At 44.3% G+C, this 25,823-nt stretch overlaps 1 protein-coding gene across 1 annotated transcript in view; it reads right to left on the reverse strand.

Moving 5' to 3' along the window:
• The window catches only part of BLMH (bleomycin hydrolase), a 42,703-nt gene extending 17,594 nt beyond the window's left edge, over nt 1-25,109 (reverse strand). The window contains exons 1-10 of the mRNA XM_038759349.1: nt 25,007-25,109; nt 17,683-17,880; nt 16,090-16,199; nt 13,869-14,010; nt 11,736-11,824; nt 10,162-10,254; nt 3,920-4,075; nt 2,433-2,591; nt 2,247-2,314; nt 1,402-1,519 (exon numbers count right to left, since the gene is read on the reverse strand). Coding sequence (XP_038615277.1) covers nt 1,402-1,519; nt 2,247-2,314; nt 2,433-2,591; nt 3,920-4,075; nt 10,162-10,254; nt 11,736-11,824; nt 13,869-14,010; nt 16,090-16,199; nt 17,683-17,880; nt 25,007-25,019 — 1,146 coding nt within the window. The 5' untranslated portion in view covers nt 25,020-25,109. The remainder of the gene's footprint in view (nt 1-1,401; nt 1,520-2,246; nt 2,315-2,432; nt 2,592-3,919; nt 4,076-10,161; nt 10,255-11,735; nt 11,825-13,868; nt 14,011-16,089; nt 16,200-17,682; nt 17,881-25,006) is intronic.
• Nucleotides 25,110-25,823: the final 714 nt, after the last annotated feature.

Below are 25,823 nucleotides of genomic sequence, written 5' to 3' on the forward strand. Positions count from 1 at the left end.
AGGGAAAGGATCAGGGTGCAAAGTGGCTGGTTATAGGAGCTGCTATAGGACAAGGCCTGTATCTAATTCCCATCTTTTACTCTTGCCCAGTGCTTAGTACAATGCTGTATACGCAGTAAGCACTTAATAAATACTACTACTTGTTAACATTTTTATTCTATTTAGGTAATAATAATAATAATGGCATTTAGTAAGCGCTTACTATGTGCAAAGCACTGTTCTAAGCGCTGGGGAGGTTACAAGGTGATCAGGTTGTCCCACGGGGGGGCTCACAGTTTTAATCCCCATTTTACAGATGAGGTAACTGAGGCACAGAGAAGTTAAGTGCCTTGCCCAAAGTCACACAGCTGACAATTGGCGGAGCTGGGATTTGAACCCATGACCTCTGGCTCCAAAGCCCGTGCTCTTTCCACTGAGCCACACTGCTTCAGGTACCTACTATGTGTCAGGCACTACTCTAAGCACTGGGGTAAGATACAAGTTAATCAGGTCTATGCCCCACGTGGGGCTCACCACTTTAATCCCCATTTTATAGGGGAGATAGATGAGGCACAGAAAAATTAAGTGATTTGCCTGAGGTCACACAGCACACAAGTGGTGGATCCGGGATTAAAACCCAGGTCCTCTGACTCCCAGGGCTAAGCTCTTTTCACTAGGCCATGCTAGTATTTGGCTTCTGAGTGGTGCTGGTGTAAGCTGAAGGACGACCCTTCATCAGCTAGGGCATGGGATCAAAGGGTGGGTATCTCTGCAGCTCTCTTGAGCCAGGCAGGAGCTGGAAAGCATATGAAAAGCTCTATTTGTGAGTTATAAGAGTGAGAGAGAAAGGAAGAGAGTCAGAATTTATTTCAAACCATGTGTCCTTAGACTAGCAACCAAAGAATTCCTGGATGCACTGAAAGTGCTTTAAATCTAGTATGGCAAGTCCATCCACTGACTTTATGAAGATGTAATGATCATGCACTACTATTTTTATGCATTCGCAGGGAATGATAGGAAGGACAGTTTACCATTTATCCACATTTTTGTTTGTTGTTGGAAAGATAAGCCAGTTAAGGGAAAAACCGACATCAATTAGAGCACATTTTAACACCCTGAAGACAGAGGCATTTTATCCGATACCTCCTCATACTAGAAATTTCTAGGGTCTGCCAACCCAGATCCTGCTCCTCGTTGGAAATTTCCCTATTTTCAGTTTTTCTGAGTAGTCGGCCAAGCCTCAGGTGAAGCTGGAAAGAAGACCCTGGGCAAGCACCACACACAGATATAACACATTGCACCTCAGCTGACCTTCAGCGGCACAGCATGCACATTGTGAATTCCGCTCCGGCAGATAAGCAGCCTGCGAGAGAATTCAAGTCAATCTGTGCAAATACTACCAACAGCTTACTACAGTCATACCTTCTCTGTGACTGCAGTGAAGGCCATGGCGTGGGTCATCAGCGAGTCACCAAAAGTCAATCTCTCAGCTTTGCTCAAGTTCTTCATCGAGACGCCAAACACCAGCTCGTGGTCATAACTGCAAATATGTTGTGTTAAAAAAAAGGGAAAAGGATGGAAGTAAGAAAAAGATGGGGAGCCATGATCTCAAAGGACCAGCCACTTGCTCTGAGGATGCACAGGAAAATGTACTGCTTGAAACAAAGCACAAGGCTAGACTCAAAAACTAAAGATGGTTTGCTTTAATTCCATGGCCAGGCTAAACATAGAATTCTGTTTCTTGCTGGGGAACCATTCATTGCCACATTCAAGTCCCTGCTGAAATATCCAGAAATGGAAGCTATTCCCTAAAATGTCAGAGCAGGAGAGCTGATATGGGTGAGCAGCAAAAAGACTTTAAGGAAAGGGAAAAAAGTTGGCCTAGAAAAGAGAGATAAAACCTTGCTCAGGTGACTGATATATTTATTTAGAGAGCTGAGCTGCCTGTTAGGTTTGATCATTTAGTTCTTGCTGCTTTTGTATTTATGGTCCTCTGGGAACTGACAGTGAAAAGTTCGGTAGTTGTCCTGTCACCTCAAGACTTGAGCTCAAATACCAACACATGGTCTCACCATTCTAGGACACAACTTTTAGTAGGAGACACCTCTGCTGGGACTCTCTAGACTTGAGAGGGTGAGAGGAAATAAGTGATCTGCCCTCAGCCCAACCTAGATCTTCGGATGAACTTCAGCAGTCGTTTCATACCAAGTATGCATTCCAGCAGCAACAACCTATGAATGACTTTCCATTTAATTTCCTGCACTCACACATTCATGTCACTGATGCCCAGCTTGCTATTGAAGTGCTTTCCAACATCACAGCCAAACCACACGGCCTGTAGAGGAAAGAGGGGGAAAATATGTCAACTTCTGCTCTCTCCCAGGATCTTCCCTTTCCGCAGAAGAGGAAGAAGATGCTGGCCACAACAGGAAACACACAAAGTAAACACAAACCTCTCCATCTTTAATGGAGGCTGCAGCCATTTTTTTCAAGAAGTCAATGGGTTGGTTGTTGTACAGAGTTTTTCTCCCACCAACCATGTTGCCCAAGTATTCCACTGTGTAAAGCTTGTTGTATTTGTGCTGGGGTCGAGGGTCATTCACTAGACAAACCTAAGGAGGTCAAGGAAGAAATGATTAGGAGGCAAAAACTAACAAAAGGCTTTATGGCCAAAAACCAGATCTTGCACATAACGCCCTTGATAGAACAAGTGCTTCTGCTTGGAACACTTCCCCATTCAAGAGCACTGCTTCAGCTGGAAGGGAAATACTTTGATGGCATCACAAAACTCTGTTTCGCTAGTTAACACAGGGAAGTGTTAAGCTTGTCTACTTAATTTGGGCACTTTCAAGGACTGCACTTACCTATTTTTTCAGTGGCAACAGATACCCCAAAACACCTGCCCAAAGACATTCCATGGCTATAGCAGGGTACAGACTCATTTAAAGGCTATGCTCTCAAGGATCCTGGCAGGCTGAGCACCCAGCTAGTCTTCAATGAGGCTGGGATTATAGAAGAAGGTGCACTATTTAGATGTAGAAGTTCAGTGGTAAGCAGATGACTAATGGAGCAGGGAGGCTTCTTTGTTCCCCTGCAGCCATGGAAGATTAGTGGGAAATAGTACGGCAGATTACAGTTTTTTTCTAGGAAGAAGCACCTCAAAGAAATAGAGCCTCCAGGAATGGGTAGGCTGGTACCCTAACAGTATAGGTGCCTTTTAACTGAGAGAGGAACAAGTGACCAGGGGGAGGTCACCTGACACTTTTCCAAGGGTGCGGAGGATACTAAAGAATGGAGAATAGGAACCCGGGATACAGGAGGCCTTGCAACCAGGAGAGAGCTTTACTTCTGAAGGTTGACTTTCCCTTGCTGGAAAAAAAGCCTGCAGGTGAGATTAGAGGAGAGAGAAGAGTGTCAAGGGAGAGAATTTTGAACCTTGAAGGTAAGGAACATCCAGAAACTGTTGGAGGTACTTGTACTGAGTCAGGAGGCCACAGAATACGGGGTGGCCAATTTTATGGCCTCTAGGGTCTGCATAGAATCTTCAGAATTTAAGGGTCATTAACACAAATGATCGGGAGTGGGAGAAGGGAATGCACAGAACTGTAAACTTGCACTGAGGCCCCTCATCTTCTCCCTTCCCTCCAACACAACAGAGCAGAGACTAAGGGGGTGTTTGGTTTCTGTCAGGGTCTGGAGACACAGCAAGCTTTCTAATGGTGGATGAACCAGTTGGCTTCAAAGAGCTGCAAATGGTTTGTGAGTCGGAGTTCAGTCATTCCCTCTCAGAGGAAAAAGAGTTCACTTCCAGAAGTCAACGAAAAAAGCTTCTTTTTGGGAAAAGAAGTCTGGTTTCCAATCTAGCTAATGTGAATGGCCCAGTGAGTCTCCTAAACTGCTCTTTATATTTCAGAAAGATGTTAATGCTGAGGTTCCCAACCTTGTCTTCCATGTCGAAGAGTGGCTTGACATGATCCCGGTAGAACTCCAGGGGTGTCACAGGTCCAATCTTATGGTAGTTCTTTTCCTTGTCTCTAAATTCCCAGGTAAAAGTCTCTGGTGGGCTTCCCACACATAGGCTCACCACCCGGAAAATCTGGGAGGAAAAACAAGGATAGGTGAAGGTTAGCAGGAGACAGTCTGACCATTCCTACCATTTTCTCCCTCTTCTCCCCACACAATTTCTGGAACCACAGGAATTCTTTGGTGAAATAAACATCAGGAGTTTTAAAGAAAGACCTACAGTAAACTTACGAGTTCTCAAATAAACACTCAAAACAATGAAACTCTAAAACGTTAAACATATAGTGCCTACTGCCTGCTTCCCAGCCAAAGCTACATCTGCCAAGGAAATAGCACTGGCGCCTAACAGGAATTTTGTAGCTGCCCTGCTTGAATGGTTTTCAATGACAAATAATGACTTTTCTTAATTTATTTTCCTTCCCTTCGAGCCCCATAGTTTTCCCTTAGACCTCCAGGAAATAAGAGCGGAAGCCTTCCTTCTGGAAACCTCCGAAGTGGTTTTGTTTCTTAACCAGGCTTTGTACTTTAGAGCTTTCCCCTACTTGATCTGTTATTATCATTCTGAACACCTGATTGTTGACCAAGATGTTTTGTTTCATACTACATTCACAGTGGGGGCCCAGCAGATGTGTCTTTAGGATTATTTACCGCCTTTGCTTAATCCTAACTAAAGCCCAGGTGGATGTTAGCATTATCCTCCTCATTTTATCTAAAGGGAAAAAAAACTGAGGTTCAGAGAAGTGAAGCGGTTGGCCCACGAACTCACAGAAAGTCAGTGGTGCAAGCAGGATGCGATCTGAGGCTACGAGGTCCCCGTATTCTCATTGCATTGTCTTAGCAAAGCGTAACCATCCTTCTTGTACCCACAATCAGGATTTAAAAAATACGTTTTTTAGTGTCTAAAAGGGAATTTTCCTTGAAAAAATAATCAGACCAAGAAGAGGAAATAGAATGGCTTGATGATGGAATCAGATGTACAATGTCCAATTCATGGAAATTCTTAAGGGAAAAAATACACGTAGCTTGAAACCAATCAACCAAACTATTTCTACCTAGATTCTTACTAGTTACAGTGAATGCACCGGAAGACTGTTGGTAGAGGTAGTAATTAGGATGAACTGCATCAGTTCATGCAATAGGTTGTGTAGGTGTTGTATTTTTCTCCCATTAGAGGGCATGTCACAGAAAACTAAACGTGACACACCTACCCTGAATGCAGAAATGTTAGGCAATCTGAGGAGAGCTCAGCTCTGATTTATAGTAGTGGCAAGCAGGACCTGTTTCAACTGTCTCAGCAGAAATGAACTAACTCTGTAGACACTGCTGCGCTTCTCTTTGGCATTTCATTTTTTCCTCCTTCTTGGGATGAGGGAGGGAGAACCGACCTCCCTGCTGGTTACTGGACTCAGATAATCAGTATACAAATCAACATCCCTGGGTCTTATTTCTCTTCTTCCTAGTCTGTGCCTGGGCTGCTGTACCTTGGTTCCACGCCACCATTTATACAAACAAAGGGGTCCAGGGCAACAAACTGCAACTACAGCTAACCTGCTTTTGCTCTAAATTAATGAATTCTTCTTGCCATTAGTGAACAGAAGGTTTTTGTATCCAGTCGCCATTAAAGCTCCCAGGGATTGGCTTCTTTTTGAATTCAACAACATCTTGTTATATGGGCTTAAAAACTAAGTGCAGACACCAAAGACTAAATGTAGTACCAAACTCTGAACATAGTAAATGCCCAATAAATATCAATGATTGACTGGAAAGAGTAAACTATTGAAAAATTGTAAATGTTTAAGGCTCAGCACATGCTATATAAGCTGATAACTCTCCATTAACTCCTTATCTACAGAAATTAAGAGAAAGGCAAATTCCATTTTTTTTAATCTAACCCAGGAGAAAAGTGATCCAGTGAGGTTTGGCACAAGTATTCATTCATTCATTCACTCAATCGCATTTATTGAGCGCTTACTGTGTGCAGAGCACTGTACTAAGCGCTTGGGAAGTACAAGTATGTGATTCTGGCATATTATTTCAAAAATTGAGTACGACAGTCTTCACAGGATTTGGGCTTATTTTTCCAGTTCTTACCTACCATGCTTCTTGTGAACACAAAGCCCATGTGGGATGCTGACCTCATCTAAACTGAATCCAAGAAACGCCAATAGTAGCTCATTTAACAAATTCCATTTCTGCTTTCCCTTGCTCAACACACACGTTTTAATGGGGTGCTGTTGCTCTTCCTAACTCCATTCTTTCTACCAGCCTTCAGACTAGTTTACTTGAAAAGCACTTGATAAGTAGAAATTGTGCAAAGGGCATTTACCCCCTAGCATCCAAATAGAGGCAATCACCTCATAATGAGTAAGTGCCAGGCCACTGATTCAATTTTGGCAGTACTGGAAATGAAGAACTGTCAGCAGTCACTGTTTTGCTGATGACTCCACCTCTGATCCTTATCAGCACAAATTTTGACCAAATACTCTCCAGCACACCAAACAGCACTTCTATAGTTGCAAGCCCAACAAAATAAGGCAAGCCAGTTGAGAACAGGCAGAACGAGAGCGGCAGAGAACTGGTTCAAAATGAAAGAAGTGATAGGAGAGCTTCTAATTAAAGTGATGCAACAGGAACGGATTTGCTCATCAAAATGCCAAGAGCATATTTAATAAATGCCACCCAAGCTAAGTTGCAGAAGTGGCAAAAAACACAGCATAGGAATGGAAAGTTCAAGGAGGAAAAGAAGGTCAGATTTGCTGTTCTATAGGGCCCAGGGTGAAAACACGAAGTTTTCAGATGGAAGACCTCATCACTCCTCCAATTCTCCCAATACCAGGTTTGCTTCTTAGCCCCCAAAGTACTCTTCTTTCAGTATCCTTGGAAAAATCACATTTAGAGAGAACAGGTGGAAGAGAAAAACAGGTATTAATTGTGGTATAGTGGCAGAGGTGGGATTGGAACCCAGGTCCTCTGACTCCCAAGGCCCATGGTCTTTCCACTAGCCCACACTGCAGTACAGCAATAAACTGCTTACTATTGTTAACTGTCATAGGTATTTCGCCAGTTGGCTACCCTGTCATATCATTTTCTTGAGATACCTAGTCTATTTGCTTGTTGAGTCTGCTTAATTTGCCATTCGGATACTAGAAGAGGTGTGGTATAAATTTGATGCCCAAGACCTTTGATCACCTGAGGCTGAAAGGGCACAGTTCCATTGCTAACTCAGGCATGCAAGGGATTCTTTATAATGCCTGAAAGTCTTCAGATGCCCGTAAAAGGAATTGTTTAAATGGAATAAAATAATAAACCAGATGTTTGGAGATAATGTAAAGGGTTTAAAGTATAAAGGATATACTAGAAACATTTTTAGATGTGCCCTTGACCAAATGATCAAGACGAGACCAGAAACTCTATTTAAGAAGTGTTTCAAGATGCAGGAAAATTCACTCTACTTAACCATAAGAAAAATGTTCTTTGTACTTGCTCTGGGGCAGGGAAGATGAGTAAAATTGCTAAGTCTTTCATCTAGCTTATGGTGGAACATATATACCATGCTGTAAACTAAGACGCACTGCTTTATTTTCCATTGGTCCATTAATACGGTCCATTACGCAAAATCTTCAGACAATATTGTAGAAGAGGGGTATTTGCTCATGTTATTTTAATGACTACCTGGAGACTGTTCTTCAGAGTCAATTCTGCCTTTTACAGGCCTTTTGGAAAAAAATTGATTTTTAGTTTCCTGTGCTACCACCCTTTCTTCCTTAAGAGATTACGATGCTGTGTATTAACATTCCTTCCTCTGGGCTACAAAATTAGCGAGAAGCTGGAAGAGTGATTTTGCTATCCCACTCTGCTCTCTTGTGGGGAACTGCTGTAGTAGCCCTTGCTTGCTACATTTAGTATTTCCTGGAAAAAATCGGAGTTCCCCAAACTTAAACCCCCCTGTATTCCACAAAGGACTTGCCCATCTACTCTGTGCCTAAATAAGGGTCATCAAGATACAAAATGAATTACTCTACATTGCAGGATTAAGTATGAATTACATTCTGCTCTGCCAAAACACTTACTTTCAATAAGTGCTTCGGTCAGAACATATGCACCATCAACAATGGTGTTTTTTGAGTGCTTACTGTGTGCAGAGCACTACTGTGGAATTACTATAGGTTCTTCTAATGCAAATAGGTCTGAATATTGTGACACGGTGCTAGAATAAAGGGCTTTGCATGCATTTATTTATATTAATGTCTATCTCCCCCGCTAGACTGTTGGCTCATTGTGGGCAGGGAATGTGTCTATTATATTTTTGCGGTGTACTCTCCCAAGCACTTAGTATAGTGCTCTGCACACAGTAAGCACTCAATAAATAAGATTGACTGGTTGATATGCGGTATCAGAAATGTAATGAAAACTACAACACAGATTTTCAAAAGGTTCTTCAGGAATACAACCCCTGTGTTATGGCAAAACTGGCTAACCTGTGTACCTTCCATAGTCGTACCCTAAGTACAACAGCAGATCAGTTTGGAACAGTAATTAGGGCTGAAAGAAATGTATGCCCTCCTCTACGCAGTAGCAGTAAAAGCATTTATTTCAGTACCCACTTGGTGCAATGTACTGTATGAAGCAGTTGGGAAATACAAATCAATCAATCAATCAATCAATTGTATTTATTGAGCACTTACTGTGTGCAGAGCACTGTACTGAGCGCTTGGGAAGTACAAAACAAAGCAATTCCCAACCCAATAAAGAGCTTACACTCTACCAGGGGAGATAGATACAAAAAGTGTTTAAAAACAAGAGTGGTGAAAATAAATACATTATTTGTACCAGTGAAAATAACGTAGATATATCTGAGCTGAGTGTGGGGATAAAGAAGGGCAAAAGTGCTAGAAATGGCCAATGGGTTTATATGTATATGATTTGGCATGCCAGGAATTAATCAGAGAAGGCATGTTGGAGGAGAAGGGCTTTCAGGAGGTCTGGCCGAACTCTTTGTGGAGTGATGACCAGTTCTATGTAGTACTCATGAATACTTTTCAGGGAATGTTCAGATATTAAGTTCCTCAAGGAAAGGGACCGTATCTTGTTTTTCTTTTGTAATGCTCCTCAGTACCTAGTAGAGTACTCTGTATACAATAGATGCTTAATACGTATGTACAGGTGACAACCAAAATCCACAACTGACTTGCCTTTCCCGAGCACTTAGTATTGGAAGGGATCAATAATGCCATTATTTACTATTAGCCTGTTTATGGAACAGACAAACCATTGGTTTATACAGGATGATTATTACACAAGCACATTATCTCTCTCTCTCTCTCCTCCATTCAAAATGTGGTTGATCTGGAAATGTTGTAGATTGCCCACGCAACCAAAACTTGCCTGCAGGGGCAGGAAAATCATTGTTGCTAATGACTTTTGAGCCAAACCAATAATTTCATTACCAGAGATTCATCCCAAGCAAGTCACCCCAAGCAAAGTAGCTGCTTATTACTACAATGAATACAGCCAAGAACCAAATTCAGAGACAAATAGTTTCATAAATTCACTAGTTTAGTTGACTCACTGAAGAAACTAGCCGCAGACGTCATTTGTTCAAAATTAGCTAACGTCCTGCTAGTCCTCTGAAGATGAAGGAGCAGAGAAAAAGTTCCGACAATTTCTTTGGGCTCCTCTCCTTGTTGTTTACTGTCCCCCCTCTAATTTCACAACCCTGCAATGGGCACCCCAATTCACAGGCAATTTACTGATCCAGTTGCTTTTGAAGATTATCCATAAAGCCACCCAAGGTTAATTGGGGTGAATAAAACCAACTCTTGTTTTAGTTCTCATGTGCTGAGTTCTTAAAATTAGGAAATCAATATACTTTAACACTTCCCTCCCTTCTGATCCCACCCACACAGGCCAAATAGGTATGCAAGCAATCTAGTTCACTTGTTAGAGCAATCGATTGGGAATTTGGAGATCTGGGTTCTAATCTCAACTATGTCATCTCGTTGCTGTGAGCCTGAAAATGCCACTTGTCTCTGTCACAGTTTCTTCACAGGTAAAATGGGGTGAATAACGCTGCCCCTCCCTTTTATTAAGGAATAGAAGTGTGCAACTCTTTGGAAGAAAGGTAGTTGAGAAATTCAAGGTATTCATTATGGTTATTACCTCCTCCATCATGGTGTCCTGGGCTACGGAGAGGTCCCCTTTGGTTGCTCCACTTTTCACCAAGTTCCTTAGTCGGAGACAGTACTCTCTCATCTGATGAAAGAAAAGAAGTAGCCAAACCTCCATTTACTACTATAAAGCACGAGGCACTTTTCCCACATAAAAAGAGATGAAATAATGGCCATGGGCTAGGGCTAGTACAATGCTCTTCATCTACAGATACCCTCAATTAATACTGCTGACTGCCTGAAACCTACTTTGTTACCAATCCAGGAGGTGGGGTTTATAAAAAGTCAATGAATTTTGGACTGACCTTGTTTCACCCTTGCCCAATCAACACTCTTAAATGCCAGCCCGTGAATACCCACTGTTCGCCATCATAATTGCTCACGCAATGAAGGACAAACAGAATTACTAAAAATGTTTTCCATAAGGAGAAGAGAAACTGTTAATACAGGCATATCACCCAGAGAAGGTCAACTGGAAATTGCATAAAACAAATGCTGGCATCAATGGTGACAAATACATGCACCTACAGCTGAACCCCACGGCATCACTAACCCTTTGGGGGCAATACAGGGAATCGATGTGTACCATTCAATCGGACCAATGCATTTAACTTAGCCAAAATTTTACCCGTTTATCAGTTTTCCCTTTCTGCTGGACAGATACGACCAATTTTGTGCCAATTCCCAGGGACAGAAAGGGCTCGTATTTTATTTTTTGCTGCCATTACTCCAACTGCCAGAGGGTCTAAAAATCTGGTTTGAATGCCTAAGTGATTCTTGGTTGAAAAAAACATAAGGGAATCAACTTTGTAGACTTACTGTCATACCTTAAAACGAGAAGCTCCAGGGTTTTTTCTTGCAGAATGATAAATGCTTTATTCAGAAGTCCCTTACATGACAATTAGGAAAACATATTCCACGTTTAACGAGCAAAGTAATTTACTGTGTCTCCCAAGTGGTGACAAGCCAAAACGTAGCCCTTGGCATCTTAGTAATAGAGAAACAACCTCCGAGACCCAGCAAAACTATCTGGATGGTAGAGCCCATTAGGAAAAGCCTGATTCTTGTGGAAGTGGGCTACAGACAAAGCAGGGAGAAAGACTTACTGGAATAACTGAAACTACTAAGACCAGCTTCACCCTACATTATAATTTCCAACAGGACGGTAAACATAGCTTATGTCCTTCCAAATAGGGTTGTATTACACTCTCCCAAGCGCTTAGCATAGTGCCCTGCACACAGTAAGTGTTCAATAAATACCACTGATTGGAGGCACTTCCTTCCTTCTGTAATACAAATATAGTGCTCTGTACACAGTAAGCGCTCAATAAATACAACTGAATGAAAGAATATTTTTTAGAAACCTAGATGCTGGCTGGGATTCTGGTGGGAAGGTCATGGGTTTCATTAATAAGGTTGGTCCCAAGACTGTAAATGAAGGCTCAAAACAACTGCTTGAAAAGAACAGCTCTTCCCACTTTTCCTTCCCTAGTCCAAGTATTTGCTCTCCTGTTGGCTTATTAAGTATATTCACATACCTCCATTAACACAGTTAATAAGTTTTACCTTGTGATTCAGAATATCATTCATCCTTCTGGATGCATCTGCTGCGTGGGATTCAGGGAAGCACTTCTTAGGGACAACACCGTATTTTTCTAAAAGAGAAAAGAAAGGGTTTTCTACTCCTTGATGAAACTGACATTCCAGAGTTTTAAGAAAACATAGTATGTTATGGAAGCTAGTATCATCTTCAAATTGTCCCCAACACCTTTTTATGTGCCTTAAAAATCTAGACTCATATTTTTGGTTTAAAAGGTAAGATAAATTGTGGCACAGTGTATTCAAATGCAAATTTACATCTGTTTTAGATTGTAAGCCCAGAGGCAAAAGGAACCATGTCTAACTTGCTTCACTGAGTGCCATGGGCAAATCACTGAGAAAAAGAAATTGATGATTTAAAGAAAACCCCTCTTGTTGGCTACAAGAAACACTTTCACAAGCCTGCACAGAGTTTTGATATTCCCTCACTCCATTTTAGTGGAAAATAATTAGGTTTCTGCACAAGGAAGCCATTCTGAAAAAGCGAGCCATTTGTTCTACAAAACCTCAAAGGACCAATGCCCCAAAGCCATTAAACAAATCCATTCAACACGTTTTAACCATCAGCATTCCACGTCATGTATAAGATTCTACATTTGCATAATTTACAAGTAATAGAAGTTATAATATTTAATGGGGGAGCGGGGGGGGGGGGGATTGCCCTAAAGATATCAGAGGTTACAAACTACTACCTAGTTGGTTGACAAAAGAGAAAGCCATTTACCATTAAAATTCACATGGAGATATATAAAAAAAGAGGTTTGGGGTGGGGGGAGGAGTTCAAAGATGAGAGGAAAAAGCCATAAAAAATAGCACACAGGTAAGAAGTAAAGGTATGGGATATAGTCCCTGCCAAGGATTTTGTTAATTTCATGCAAAGACGCTGGCCATTTACTGAAGAGTTCTGAAGTTCCAACTACAAAAGCAGTTTGGGGAATTTTCCTAATTGGACAGGGAATGTGCTAACTACAGTGATGTGCAAAAACCTTTCCAGGTTATCATCAAACCCTTCTGACAGTCTGAGGAGTTTCAATAGGTAGAAGAAAACAGGAAAAGAAATCAAAGGATATTCAATTTTGCACAGGGACTGGGCCTGAAGAGACCAAGAGCAGGGGAAGGATTTGGGGGTTAGACAGGAAGGAAGATGGGAGAGGCCCACACAAATCCAACTTTAACTATGGATCCAGGTAAACTAACTTTTGCTGCCAACCTCACACACACTCTGGACACAACCATCATGGAAGCACAGATTTCCTTCTCGCAAATAGAAGCTTTTCACTATGTTTATGATTTACTCAATCTATCCACTAACCCACCAGGTAGGTACACAAGGTGAGTTACGTGGATCCTGAAACAGAAGTCTTCGCGCTTGAGTCTTGAAAAGTGACCTAAATTACTGATCCTTCTCCTTGTGCTCCTTCTTTCATTTTTTTGCCCTTCCTTACCCCAATTTTCTGATTTAAATCTGGCTGAAATCTACCCCCTTGCTGAACTACCTTATAAACTTGAAGAGGTAAGCTAAGCAGGTGAGTAGCCACAATGATTTCCCCAGTCATGATTCTAATGATGACAGTAGTATTTGTGAAGTAATTTCTGGGTGACATGCAATGTGTTTGGGCAATATTCACACTGGGCACCGTCTCCATCCCACTCAGGGCTCATAATCTAAGAAGGGAGAGCTGGTTTCTGACTCCATTTTAGAGATGAGGAACTGAAGCACAGACAAAGTGACTTGCCCGAGATCACCGAGTCGGCCGGTGACGGAGCTGGAGCTAGAACATCTGTCTTCTGACTTGCAGATCTATGCTCTTTCTATTTGGTGATGCTGCCTCCAACAGAGGAGTCCCCTAGCTGCTGAAACCCTTCCAATAACGGAATGGAAGTGGCGGGAGCAGAGAAAGGAGCAGGAAAAAAAAATATCTCAATCAAGGTTACAAAACCACAGAAAAAGTAAAGGCTCCTAATACTGTCCACACTCCCTGCTGGAAGATTGATCACGCATCACGAAATGGCTACAAACTAAATAACCAGTCCTAGAACACTGGAGTCTGACTGAGCCCATTTTTAGGGAATTACCGTCGGAAAAAAAATTTATCTTACCAATAAGATTAACCAGCATATCCCACTGACCACCATCATTTGAGGGGTTGGAAAGCAGGAACTGAACCAGCCTTCCATCCTCAGGCTCCTGTCTCTGGGCTGTTTCAATGAAGGCATTCAAGAAAAAACAACAGCGTTCAACCTGGAACAAAACAAATCAAGGAAAATTTAGTTTGGTGAAACACCACTGACCAAGCATGCTACAATCACTGTTCCTTTTACCTTAGAAAAGGTGTAACATTCTATCCCAACCATTAACCCATACTAAAACTGAAATTTTTAAATGTCTCTTTCATTTTCATCCCAAATGTTAATAGCAAGAGACATAATTGGAACTTTGTGTCGCTCTTCAATCAAGAGGATAGGGATCCGACCGCTAAGAACACAATCCAAATGCACTGGGGTAACAAGTGTTTTCTTCAGAAATCTAAATAAGTAAAGGTAAGAGGGGAAAAGGAAGCAAGTAGTAGGGTAGAGGGCCAATGCACTTTTCATTTTACTGTATAAAGAATCTGACTACGGACTGAAAGTAAAATTTGACACCTAAGTGGGAGGGCATAGCCCCTTTACATTTTTGACTGTTCACTCAATCAGTGGTATTACTGAGCTCCTATTCTGTACAGAGCACTGTACTAAGTGCTTGGGAAAGCACAACAGAATCAGTGGATGGAATTCCCATCCTCAAGGAGCTTACAATTCAGCAAAAGAGGAAGACATTAAAATAAATTACAGCTAAGAGAAAGTAGCAGAATAAAAAGATATGGAAGGATCAGGGGAGTTAGCACTCAAGTGCTTGGGTGGTGTTGAAGTGCTAAAGTGGATGCTGTGCGGTTACAGGATGGGGAGATGAGGAATTAAATTGGGGGAGTCCTCCTGGAGGAGATGTAATTTCATAAGGTCTCTGAAGCTGGAGAGAGGCGTGATCAGTTGGATGTGAAGGGAGAGGGATATCCAGGTAGGAAGGAGGACATGAGCAGTAGTTCAACTACAGGAGAGACAAAAATGGGGCCCAGTAAGTAGGCTCGCTTGATAAGAATGGAGCATGCCAGCTCTGGTTTGGTGAGAAAGGGATGAGGATAAATAATGGTGGGGAGAGTCAATCACCATCATCATCAATGGCATTTATTGAGCATTTACTGTGTGCAGAGCACTGTACTAAGTGCTTGGGAAAGTATAAGCCAACAGTCAGGAGGTTCTGCTTGATGCAGCAAACAATGGGCAACCACTGGAGGTTTTTCCAGGAGTGAGGAGACAGGGGAAGAACATTTTAGAAAAATGATTCAGGCAGCAGAATGGAATATGAACTGGAGAGGGGAGAGACTGAAGACAAGAAAGTCATCTGACAATTGCTGATGTAGTAGTCGTGCTGGGAAAGGACAAGTGCCCAGACCAGCATTTTAAACAGATGGATGGAGTCCAAGGGGCCAATTCTGGAAAAACTGGAGGAAAAACCGAGGGGATTATGCAGCAGACTTGTCCACCATTTGTCTGCCACATGACCTTGGGTAAGTCACTTAACCTCTCTGTGCCTCAGTTACCACATCTGTAAAATGGGGATTAAACCAGTGAGCCCTTTGTGGGACAGGGACTGTGTCTTGTATCTACCCCAATGTTTAGTACAGTACCTGGCACACAGTTAAGTGCTGAAAAAATACCATTAAAAAAAGGACTGAATATGTAGGTATGAAGAGAGGCTTCAAAATTACAGGCTTGAGAGATGGGGAGGGTGACGGTGTTGTCAATTGTGATGAGTGAGTGAAGAGAGGCATAGCTGGGAGTCACAGGACCTGAGTTCTAATCCCATCTCTACCATTTGCCTGCTGTGTGACCTTAGGCCAGGTCCTCCCATCATCCCCTGGAGCTAAGGAGAGGTAAGTATTATTCTCCCCATTTTACAGGGAAGAAAACTGAGGTCCAGGCTGGATAACTTACTTACCTGAGGGCACAGAAGGACAGTGGCAGAGCTGGGACTAAAACCCAGGTCCTCTGACACCAGGCCCATATCCTTTCTATTAGACCACACAGCCTCCACTAAGCCACACTGTCTCCTTTGGGAAAGTAATTCCACCTTTTGCAATTTGCCACTTTTCAAAGAAGAATGACAGTGTATCACACACAAACTAGAGTGGAACAAAATGGGAAGAACAAGGTCTTAAGAGAAGGACCCTGCTGAAAACCCAGAGATGACATTGAGACAAACCTTTGAAGTACCCTCCCTTACCTTGTCCCAGAAAAACAAATATGATTGACTAAATTCAAATTCTTCAATATTTAGTTTTTTCATGAAAGGAAGACGCATAACATTCAGGCAGGAAAAAATCCAGCATCTCCCTGAAATGACAACAAAGAGTTCATTGAATAGCGTTGATTAACATTCACTCTCTTCCTCCCTTCAAAGCCCTACTGAGAGCTCATCTCCTCCAGGAGGCCTTCCCAGACTGAGCCCCCCTTTTCCCCTCCTCCTCATCTCCCCCCATCTCCTTCCCCTCCCCACAGAACTTGTATATATTTGTACAGATTTATTACTCTATTTATTTTACTTCTACATATTTACTATTCTATTTATCTTGTTAACGATGCACATATAGCTACAATTCTATTTATTCTGACATTTTTGACACCTGTCTACATGTTTTGTTTTGTTGTCTGTCTCCCCCTTCTAGACTGTGAGCCCGCTGTTGGGTAGGGACCGTCTATATATGTTGCCGACTTGTACTTCCCAATTGCTTAGTACAGTGCTCTGCACACAGTAAGCACTCAATAAACACAACTGAATGAATGAATGAATTTGACACATAATTGCATTTCATAGCACTGAACCTATGTCGCAACTTCAAGACGATTCAGAAATCAAGCAGCAACATGGGAGAGGAAAAGCAGCTAGGAAAACCCCAAAGTGTGGGGTTTTTTTTTCCAAACTGCACCACCTTTCTTCCCTACTCTGAGCATTTCTGATGTAAAGGTTCTGGGTCCGGAGTAGTTAATGAGAAAAGGAAAGAAAAATGACAGGAGACAAACCAAGGTGTTACAAAGATGGCAATAATTCCAAGATAAATTGGGGTACAAACTCAAATCACTTGGACAGGCCATTAATATTTATTCTTCTCACTTCAATAAATTTAACCAAGATAGAGGAGACCAAGGAACTATATAAAAAGAATGGCATCTTCATCAAATCCTCATCTTTTAGACTGTGAGCCCACTGTTGGGTAGGGACTGTTTCTATATGTTGCCAATTTGTACTTCCCAAGCGCTTAGTACAGTGCCCTGCACATAGTAAGCGCTCAATAAATACGATTGATGATGATGATGATCAAATATTTACTAAGCACTTACCGGGTTCAAGGCATTGGATAGCCTAGGTGCTACAGGATGTGGGAAAAGATACAAAACCTGACTTACAAGTCTTTACGATGTGCCGCCGTCCTGTTCTTAGTGTTCTTTCACAGGTGATTTAGAGAGATTGCTATTGAAGAACTAGGTAACGTCCTTCCCCCCGGTGCACATCTATCAGGATAATAATAACTGCGGTGTCTATTAAGCGCTAACAAAGCCAAGCACTGTACTAAGCACTGGGGCAGGCCCAGTCCCCGTCCCACACGAAGCTCACGATCTAAGGACCCAAAGTGATCCAGTGGTGGAAGAAATGGTTTCGCCCATAGCACTGGTCCAGTCCCGAGTACTTACAACCCAATTTTTCCTAAAAGCGAGGTTCTTTAAGAGCCCACACACCAGAGAAGGGAACACATTAACAGAAGGCTTTGACGGAAAGATCTCGAGGGATGGACCGGCCCCTACGTCACATTTTCCCAACCTGAGCCCTTCTGGTTGGAGACCGGCTTGCCCTCCTGCGGCACAACATGCTGGAACACGTGTTGGGTGTCTTGTACAGTTTGCCTCTGCAGACAGACCTCCAGCAGGTCATGGGTGGTCGTGATATTCCGGGCCAGAAGGAACTGGGGGTCAGCGTTCTGTCTCTTGGTCAGAGCGGACACCTTTTCCAAACTCAGTCCTAAAGAGATGGGAAGGGAAATGTTAAACCAGGGTTCGAGGCCTTTCCGCATTAAAGCTTAGTCAACGCGCATCTAGGGCTGCCCTGGAGCCAACCGAGCCTCCGGGAGGAGTGACGCCATGCAGTTTTTGTGCTTGGCGGCCGCGACCTCAAATCCGGATGGATCTGTTCCCCATCCGAAAGCGATGAAACGGGAAATCGATCGATTAGTGATGTGCAAAACACCGCACTCAGCAGCTGGGAGAGGCCACTATCACAGAACTGGTAGAAACATTCCCCTCCCAAAACGATCTTACGGCCTGGAGGAAAGGGAAAGTAGACACTTGTCTACTTGTTTTGGGGTTTTTTTTTGCCTGTCTCCTCCTTATATACTGTGAGCCCGTTGTTGGTTAGGGACTGTCTCTATATGTTGCCGATATGTACTTTCCAATAATAATAATAATGGGGGTATTTGTTAAGCGCCTACTATGTGCCAAGCAATGTTCTAAGAGCTGGGGTATGTTGCCGATTTGTACTTTCCAATAATAATAATAATGGGGGTATTTGTTAAGCGCCTACTATGTGCCAAGCACTGTTCTAAGAGCTGGGGTACGTACAAGGTAATCAGGTTGTCCCACATGGGGCTCACAGCCTTAATCCCCATTTTACAGATGAGGGAACTGGGGTACAGAGGAGTTAAGTGACTGACCCAAGGTCACACAGCGGACAAGTGGCGGAGCCGGGATTAGAACCCATGACCTCTGACTCTCAAGTCATTGAGCCACGCTGCTTTCCAAGCACTTAGTCCAGTGCTCTGCACATGGTAAGCGCTCAATAAATACGATTGAATAAATGAAGGAAGGAAGGGGGGGTCTCCTCCCTGCAGGCACCCAGCTTGAAACCGACCCTTCAACTAGACTTCCACCCCCCCTTCCCATTCATTCATTCAATCGTACTTATTGAGCGCTTACTGGAGAAGCAGCGTGGCTCAGTGGAAAAAGCCCGGGCTTTGAAGTTGGAGGTCATGGGTTCAAATCCCGACTCTGCCAATTGTCAGCTGTGTGACTTTGGGCGAGTCACTTCACTTCCCTGTGCCCCAGTGACCTCATCTGGAAAATGGGGATGAAGACTGTGAGCCTCCCGTGGGACAACCTGATCACCCTGTAACCACCCCAGTGCTTAGAACTGTGCTTTGCACATACTGAGCACTTAATAAATGCCATCATCATCATTATTGTTATTACTGTGTGCAGAGAGCTGCACTAAGCGCTTGGGAAGTACAAGTCGGCAACAGAGGGAGACGGTCCCTGCCCGACAGCGATCGATCGGTGGTATTTATTGGGCGCTTCCTGCGTGCAGGGCGCAGCACTGAAGCCCTGGAGGGGGAGGAAAATAGGACATTGTCGGGAGGCGCATTCCCTGCCCCTCGACAAGTACTATATTTATTTTTTTTTAGAGGCTAATTGCCATTGATTGACTCCTCCTGACTGTGTGTCCCTGTACATATTTAATGTTCCATTTATTTTGTTAATGATCAATCAATCAATCAATCGTATTTATTGAGCACTTACTGTGTGCAGAGCACTGTACTAAGCGCTTGGGAAGTCCAAGTTGGCAACATATAGAGACGGTCCCTACCCAACAGTGGGCTCACAGTCTAAAAGGATGCGCATCTAGCTTTCATTCTATTTGTTCTGTCGACTTGGCACCTGTCTCCACGTTTTGTTTTGTTGTCTGCCTCCCCCTTCTAGACTGCGAGCCCGTTGTGGGGTGGGGACCGTCTCTAGATGTTGCCGATTTGGACTTCCCAAGCGCTTAGTCCAGTGCTCCGCACACAGTAAGCGCTCAATACGATTGGATGAATGAATGAATGAATCTGGCTTTAATTCTATTTGTTCTGTCGACTTGACATCTGTCTCCACGTTTTGCTTTGTTGTCCGGCTCCCCCTTCTAGACTGCGAGCCCGTTGTTGGGTAGGGACCGTCTCTAGATGTTGCCAACTTGGACTTCCCAAGCACTTAGTAGAGTGCTCTGCACACAGTAAAAGCTCAATAAATACGACTGAATGAATGAATGAATAGATGCTGCCGACTTGGACTTCCCAAGCGCTTAGTCCAGTGCTCCGCACACAGTAAGTGCTCCATAAATACGACTGAATGAATGAATGAATAGATGCTCCCAGCTTGGACTTCCCAAGTGCTTAGAACAGTGCTCCGCACACAATAAGCGCTCAATAAATACAAATGAGTGAATGAATGAATAGATGCTGCCCACTTGGACTTCCCAAGCGCTTAGTCCGGAGCTCCGCCCACAGTAGGCGCTCAATAAATACGACTGAATGAATGAATGAATAGATGCTGCCGACTTGGACTTCCCAAGCGCTTAGTACAGTGCTCCGCACACAGTAAGCGCTCAATAAATACGACTGAATGAATGAATGAATAGATGCTGCCGACTTGGACTTCCCAAGCGCTTAGTCCGGTGCTCCGCACACAGTAGGCGCTCAATAAATACGACTGAATGAATGAATGAATAGATGCTGCAGACTTGGACTTCCCAAGCGCTTAGTACAGTGCTCCGCACACAGTAAGCGCTCAATAAATACGACTGAATGAATGAATAGATGCTGCAGACTTGGACTTCCCAAGCGCTTAGTACAGTGCTCCGCACACACTAAGCGCTCAATAAATATGACTGAATGAATGAGTGAATAGATGCTGCAGACTTGGACTTCCCAAGCGCTTAGTCCAGTGCTCCGCACACACTAAGCGCTCAATAAATATGACTGAATGAATGAGTGAATAGATGCTGCCGACTTGGACTTCCCAAGCGCTCAATAAATACAACTGAGTGAATGAATGAATAGATGCTGCTGACTTGGACTTCCCAAGCGCTTAGAACAGTGCTCCGCACACAGTAGGCGCTCAATAAATACGACTGAATGAATGAATGAATAGATGCTGCCGACTTGGACTTCCCAAGCGCTTAGTCCAGTGCTCCGCACACAGTAGGCGCTCAATAAATACGACTGAATGAATGAATGAATAGATGCTGCCCACTTGGACTTCCCAAGCGCTTAGTCCGGTGCTCCGCACACAGTAGGCGCTCAATAAATACGACTGAATGAATGAATGAATAGATGCTGCAGACTTGGACTTCCCAAGCGCTTAGTACAGTGCTCCGCACACACTAAGCGCTCAATAAATATGACTGAATGAATGAGTGAATAGATGCTGCCGACTTGGACTTCCCAAGCGCTCAATAAATACAACTGAGTGAATGAATGAATAGATGCTGCCGACTTGGACTTCCCAAGCGCTTAGAACAGTGCTCCGCACACAGTAAGCGCTCAATAAACAGGATTGAATGAATGAATAGATGCTGCCGATTTGGACTTCCCAAGCGCTTAGTCCGGTGCTCCGCACACAGTAGGCGCTCAATAAATACGACTGAATGAATGAATGAATAGATGCTGCAGACTTGGACTTCCCAAGCGCTTAGAACAGTGCTCCGCACACAGTAAACGCTCAATAAATATGACTGAGTGAATGAATGAATAGATGCTGCAGACTTGGACTTCCCAAGCGCTTAGTACAGTGCTCCGCACACACTAAGCGCTCAATAAATACGACTGAATGAATGAATGGATGCTGCAGACTTGGACTTCCCAAGCGCTTAGTCCGGTGCTCCGCACACAGTAGGCGCTCAATAAATACGACTGAATGAATGAATGAATAGATGCTGCAGACTTGGACTTCCCAAGCGCTTAGTCCGGTGCTCCGCCCACAGTAAGCGCTCAATAAATATGACTGAATGAATGAGTGAATAGATGCTGCCGACTTGGACTTCCCAAGCGCTCAATAAATACAACTGAGTGAATGAATGAATAGATGCTGCCGACTTGGACTTCCCAAGCGCTTAGAACAGTGCTCCGCACACAGTAAGCGCTCAATAAACAGGATTGAATGAATGAATAGATGCTGCCGATTTGGACTTCCCAAGCGCTTAGTCCGGTGCTCCGCACACAGTAGGCGCTCAATAAATACGACTGAATGAATGAATGAATAGATGCTGCAGACTTGGACTTCCCAAGCGCTTAGAACAGTGCTCCGCACACAGTAAACGCTCAATAAATATGACTGAGTGAATGAATGAATAGATGCTGCAGACTTGGACTTCCCAAGCGCTTAGTACAGTGCTCCGCACACACTAAGCGCTCAATAAATACGACTGAATGAATGAATGGATGCTGCAGACTTGGACTTCCCAAGCGCTTAGTCCGGTGCTCCGCACACAGTAGGCGCTCAATAAATACGACTGAATGAATGAATGAATAGATGCTGCAGACTTGGACTTCCCAAGCGCTTAGTCCGGTGCTCCGCCCACAGTAAGCGCTCAATAAATATGACTGAATGAATGAGTGAATAGATGCTGCCGACTTGGACTTCCCAAGCGCTCAATAAATACAACTGAGTGAATGAATGAATAGATGCTGCCGACTTGGACTTCCCAAGCGCTTAGAACAGTGCTCCGCACACAGTAAGCGCTCAATAAACAGGATTGAATGAATGAATAGATGCTGCCGATTTGGACTTCCCAAGCGCTTAGTCCGGTGCTCCGCACACAGTAGGCGCTCAATAAATACGACTGAATGAATGAATGAATAGATGCTGCAGACTTGGACTTCCCAAGCGCTTAGAACAGTGCTCCGCACACAGTAAACGCTCAATAAATACGACTGAGTGAATGAATGAATAGATGCTGCAGACTTGGACTTCCCAAGCGCTTAGTCCGGTGCTCCGCCCACAGTAAGCGCTCAATAAATATGACTGAATGAATGAATGAATAGATGCTGCCGACTTGGACTTCCCAAGCGCTCAATAAATACAACTGAGTGAATGAATGAATAGATGCTGCCGACTTGGACTTCCCAAGCGCTTAGAACAGTGCTCCGCACACAGTAAGCGCTCAATAAACAGGATTGAATGAATGAATAGATGCTGCCGATTTGGACTTCCCAAGCGCTTAGTCTGGTGCTCCACACACAGTAAGCGCTCAATAAATACGACTGAATGAATGAATGAATAGATGCTGCCGACTTGGACTTCCCAAGCGCTTAGTCCGGTGCTCCGCACACAGTAGGCGCTCAATAAATACGACTGAATGAATGAATGAATAGATGCTGCAGACTTGGACATCCCAAGTGCTTAGAACAGTACTCCGCACACAGTAAGCGCTCAATACAATTGAGTGAATGAATGAATAGATGCTGCCCACTTGGACTTCCCAAGCGCTTAGTACAGTGCTCCGCACACAATAAGCGCTCCATAAATACAACTGAGTGAATGAATGAATAGATGCTGCCGACTTGGACTTCCCAAGCACTTAGTCTGGTGCTCCGCCCACAGTAGGCGCTCAATAAATACGACTGAATGAATGAATGAATAGATGCTGCCGACTTGGACTTCCCAAGCGCTTAGTCCGGTGCTCCGCACACAGTAGGCGCTCAATAAATACAAATGAGTGAATGAATGAATAGATGCTGCCCACTTGGACTTCCCAAGCGCTTAGTCCGGTGCTCCGCACACAGTAAGAGCTCAATAAAAACGACTGACTGAATGAATAGATGCTGCCGACTTGGACTTCCCAAGCGCTTAGTCCAGTGCTCCGCACACAGTAAGTGCTCCATAAATACGACTGAATGAATGAATGAATAGATGCTCCCAGCTTGGACTTCCCAAGTGCTTAGAACAGTGCTCCGCACACAATAAGCGCTCAATAAATACAAATGAGTGAATGAATGAATAGATACTGCCCACTTGGACTTCCCAAGCGCTTAGTCCGGAGCTCCGCCCACAGTAGGCGCTCAATAAATACGACTGAATGAATGAATGAATAGATGCTGCCGACTTGGACTTCCCAAGCGCTTAGTCCGGTGCTCCGCACACAGTAGGCGCTCAATAAATACGACTGAATGAATGAATGAATAGATGCTGCAGACTTGGACTTCCCAAGCGCTTAGTACAGTGCTCCGCACACAGTAAGCGCTCAATAAATACGACTGAATGAATGAATGAATAGATGCTGCAGACTTGGACTTCCCAAGCGCTTAGTACAGTGCTCCGCACACACTAAGCGCTCAATAAATACGACTGAATGAATGAATGGATGCTGCCGACTTGGACTTCCCAAGCGCTTAGTCCGGTGCTCCGCACACAGTAGGCGCTCAATAAATACGACTGAATGAATGAATGAATAGATGCTGCAGACTTGGACTTCCCAAGCGCTTAGTACAGTGCTCCGCACAGACTAAGCGCTCAATAAATATGACAATGAATGAGTGAATAGATGCTGCCGACTTGGACTTCCCAAGCGCTTAGAACAATGCTCCGCACACAGTAAGCGCTCAATAAATACGACAGTGAATGAATGAATAGATGCTGCCCACTTGGACTTCCCAAGCGCTTAGAACAGTACTCCGCACACAGTAAGCGCTCAATAGATACGACTGAATGAATGAATGAATGAATGAATAGATGCTGCCGACTTGGACTTCCCAAGCGCTTAGAACAGTGCTCCGCACACAGTAGGCGCTCAATAAAAACGACTGAATGAATGAATGAATAGATGCTGCCGACTTGGACTTCCCAAGCGCTTAGAACAGTACTCCGCACACAGTAAGCGCTCAATAAATACAATTGAGTGAATGAATGAATAGATGCTGCCGACTTGGACTTCCCAAGCGCTTAGAACGGTGCTCCGCACACAGTAAGTGCTCAATAAATATGATTGAATGAATGAATGAATAGATGCTGCCGACTTGTCCTTCCCAAGCGCTTAGTCCAGTGCTCTGCACACAGTAAGCACTCAATAGATACAACTGAATGAATGAATGAATACATGCTGCCGACTTGGACTTCCCAAGCGCTTAGTCCGGTGCTCCGCGCACAGCAGGCGCTCAATAAATACGACTGAATGAATGAATGAATAGATGCTGCCGACTAGGACTTCCCAAGCGCTTAGAACAGTGCTCCGCACACAGTAGGCGCTCAATAAATACGACTGAATGAATGCGTGCCGGGCGGTTTAAGAGGGGAGGGTCTGGGGCGGGAGGGGAGGTCGGGGCCCCCCGCCCCGCATCACTGACCGGCCTTGTTCATGGCGACAAGCGCTGCGCGAAGCGTTGCTGGGGGCGACGGCGGCGGCGGCGGCGGCGGCGGCGGTAGGGGAAAAGGCCGGCGGCGCTGCCAACGGGGGCCGTCCGGGGACAATCCTCGCCCCTCGCGCTGCTGCGTCAAGACTGACGGGGAGAGCGGGCCCCGCCCGGGGGGGGGGGGGGGGGGAGCGCGCGCGCCGAGCGCGCATGCGCCTTCGGGGGGCGGGGGGCGCGAGGGCCGCGCCGGGAGGGAGAGCCCACGCGCGCCGCGCGCATGCGTGGTTGGGGGCGGGAGGCGCGAGGGCCGCGCCGTGAGGGACAGCCCACCTCCTCCAGGAGGCCTTCCCACACTGAGCCCCTTCCTTCCTCTCCATCCCCCCACATCTTACCCCCTTCCCTTCCCCACAGCACCTGTATAGATGTTTGTACAGATTTATTACTCTATTTATTTTACTTGTACCTATCTGTTCTATTTATTTTATTTGGTTAGTATGTTTGGTTTTGTTCTCCGTCTCCCCCTTTTAGACTGTGAGCCCGCTGTTGGGTAGGGACTGTCTCTAGATGTTGCCAACTTGGGCTTCCCAAGCTAGCTCTCTTCCTCCCTTCAAGGCCCTACTAAGAGCTCACCTCCTCCAGGAGGCCTTCCCACACTGAGCCCCTTCCTTCCTCTCCCCCCCCATCTTACCTCCTTCCCTTCCCCACAGCACCTGTATATATGTTTGTACAGATTTATTACTCTGTTTATTTATTTTACTTGTACCTATCTTATTCTATTTATTTTATTTTGTTAGTATGTTTGGTTTTGTTC

This window comes from Tachyglossus aculeatus, chromosome 17 (genome assembly GCF_015852505.1).
Source record: "Tachyglossus aculeatus isolate mTacAcu1 chromosome 17, mTacAcu1.pri, whole genome shotgun sequence".
Lineage (NCBI taxonomy): Eukaryota > Metazoa > Chordata > Mammalia > Monotremata > Tachyglossidae > Tachyglossus > Tachyglossus aculeatus.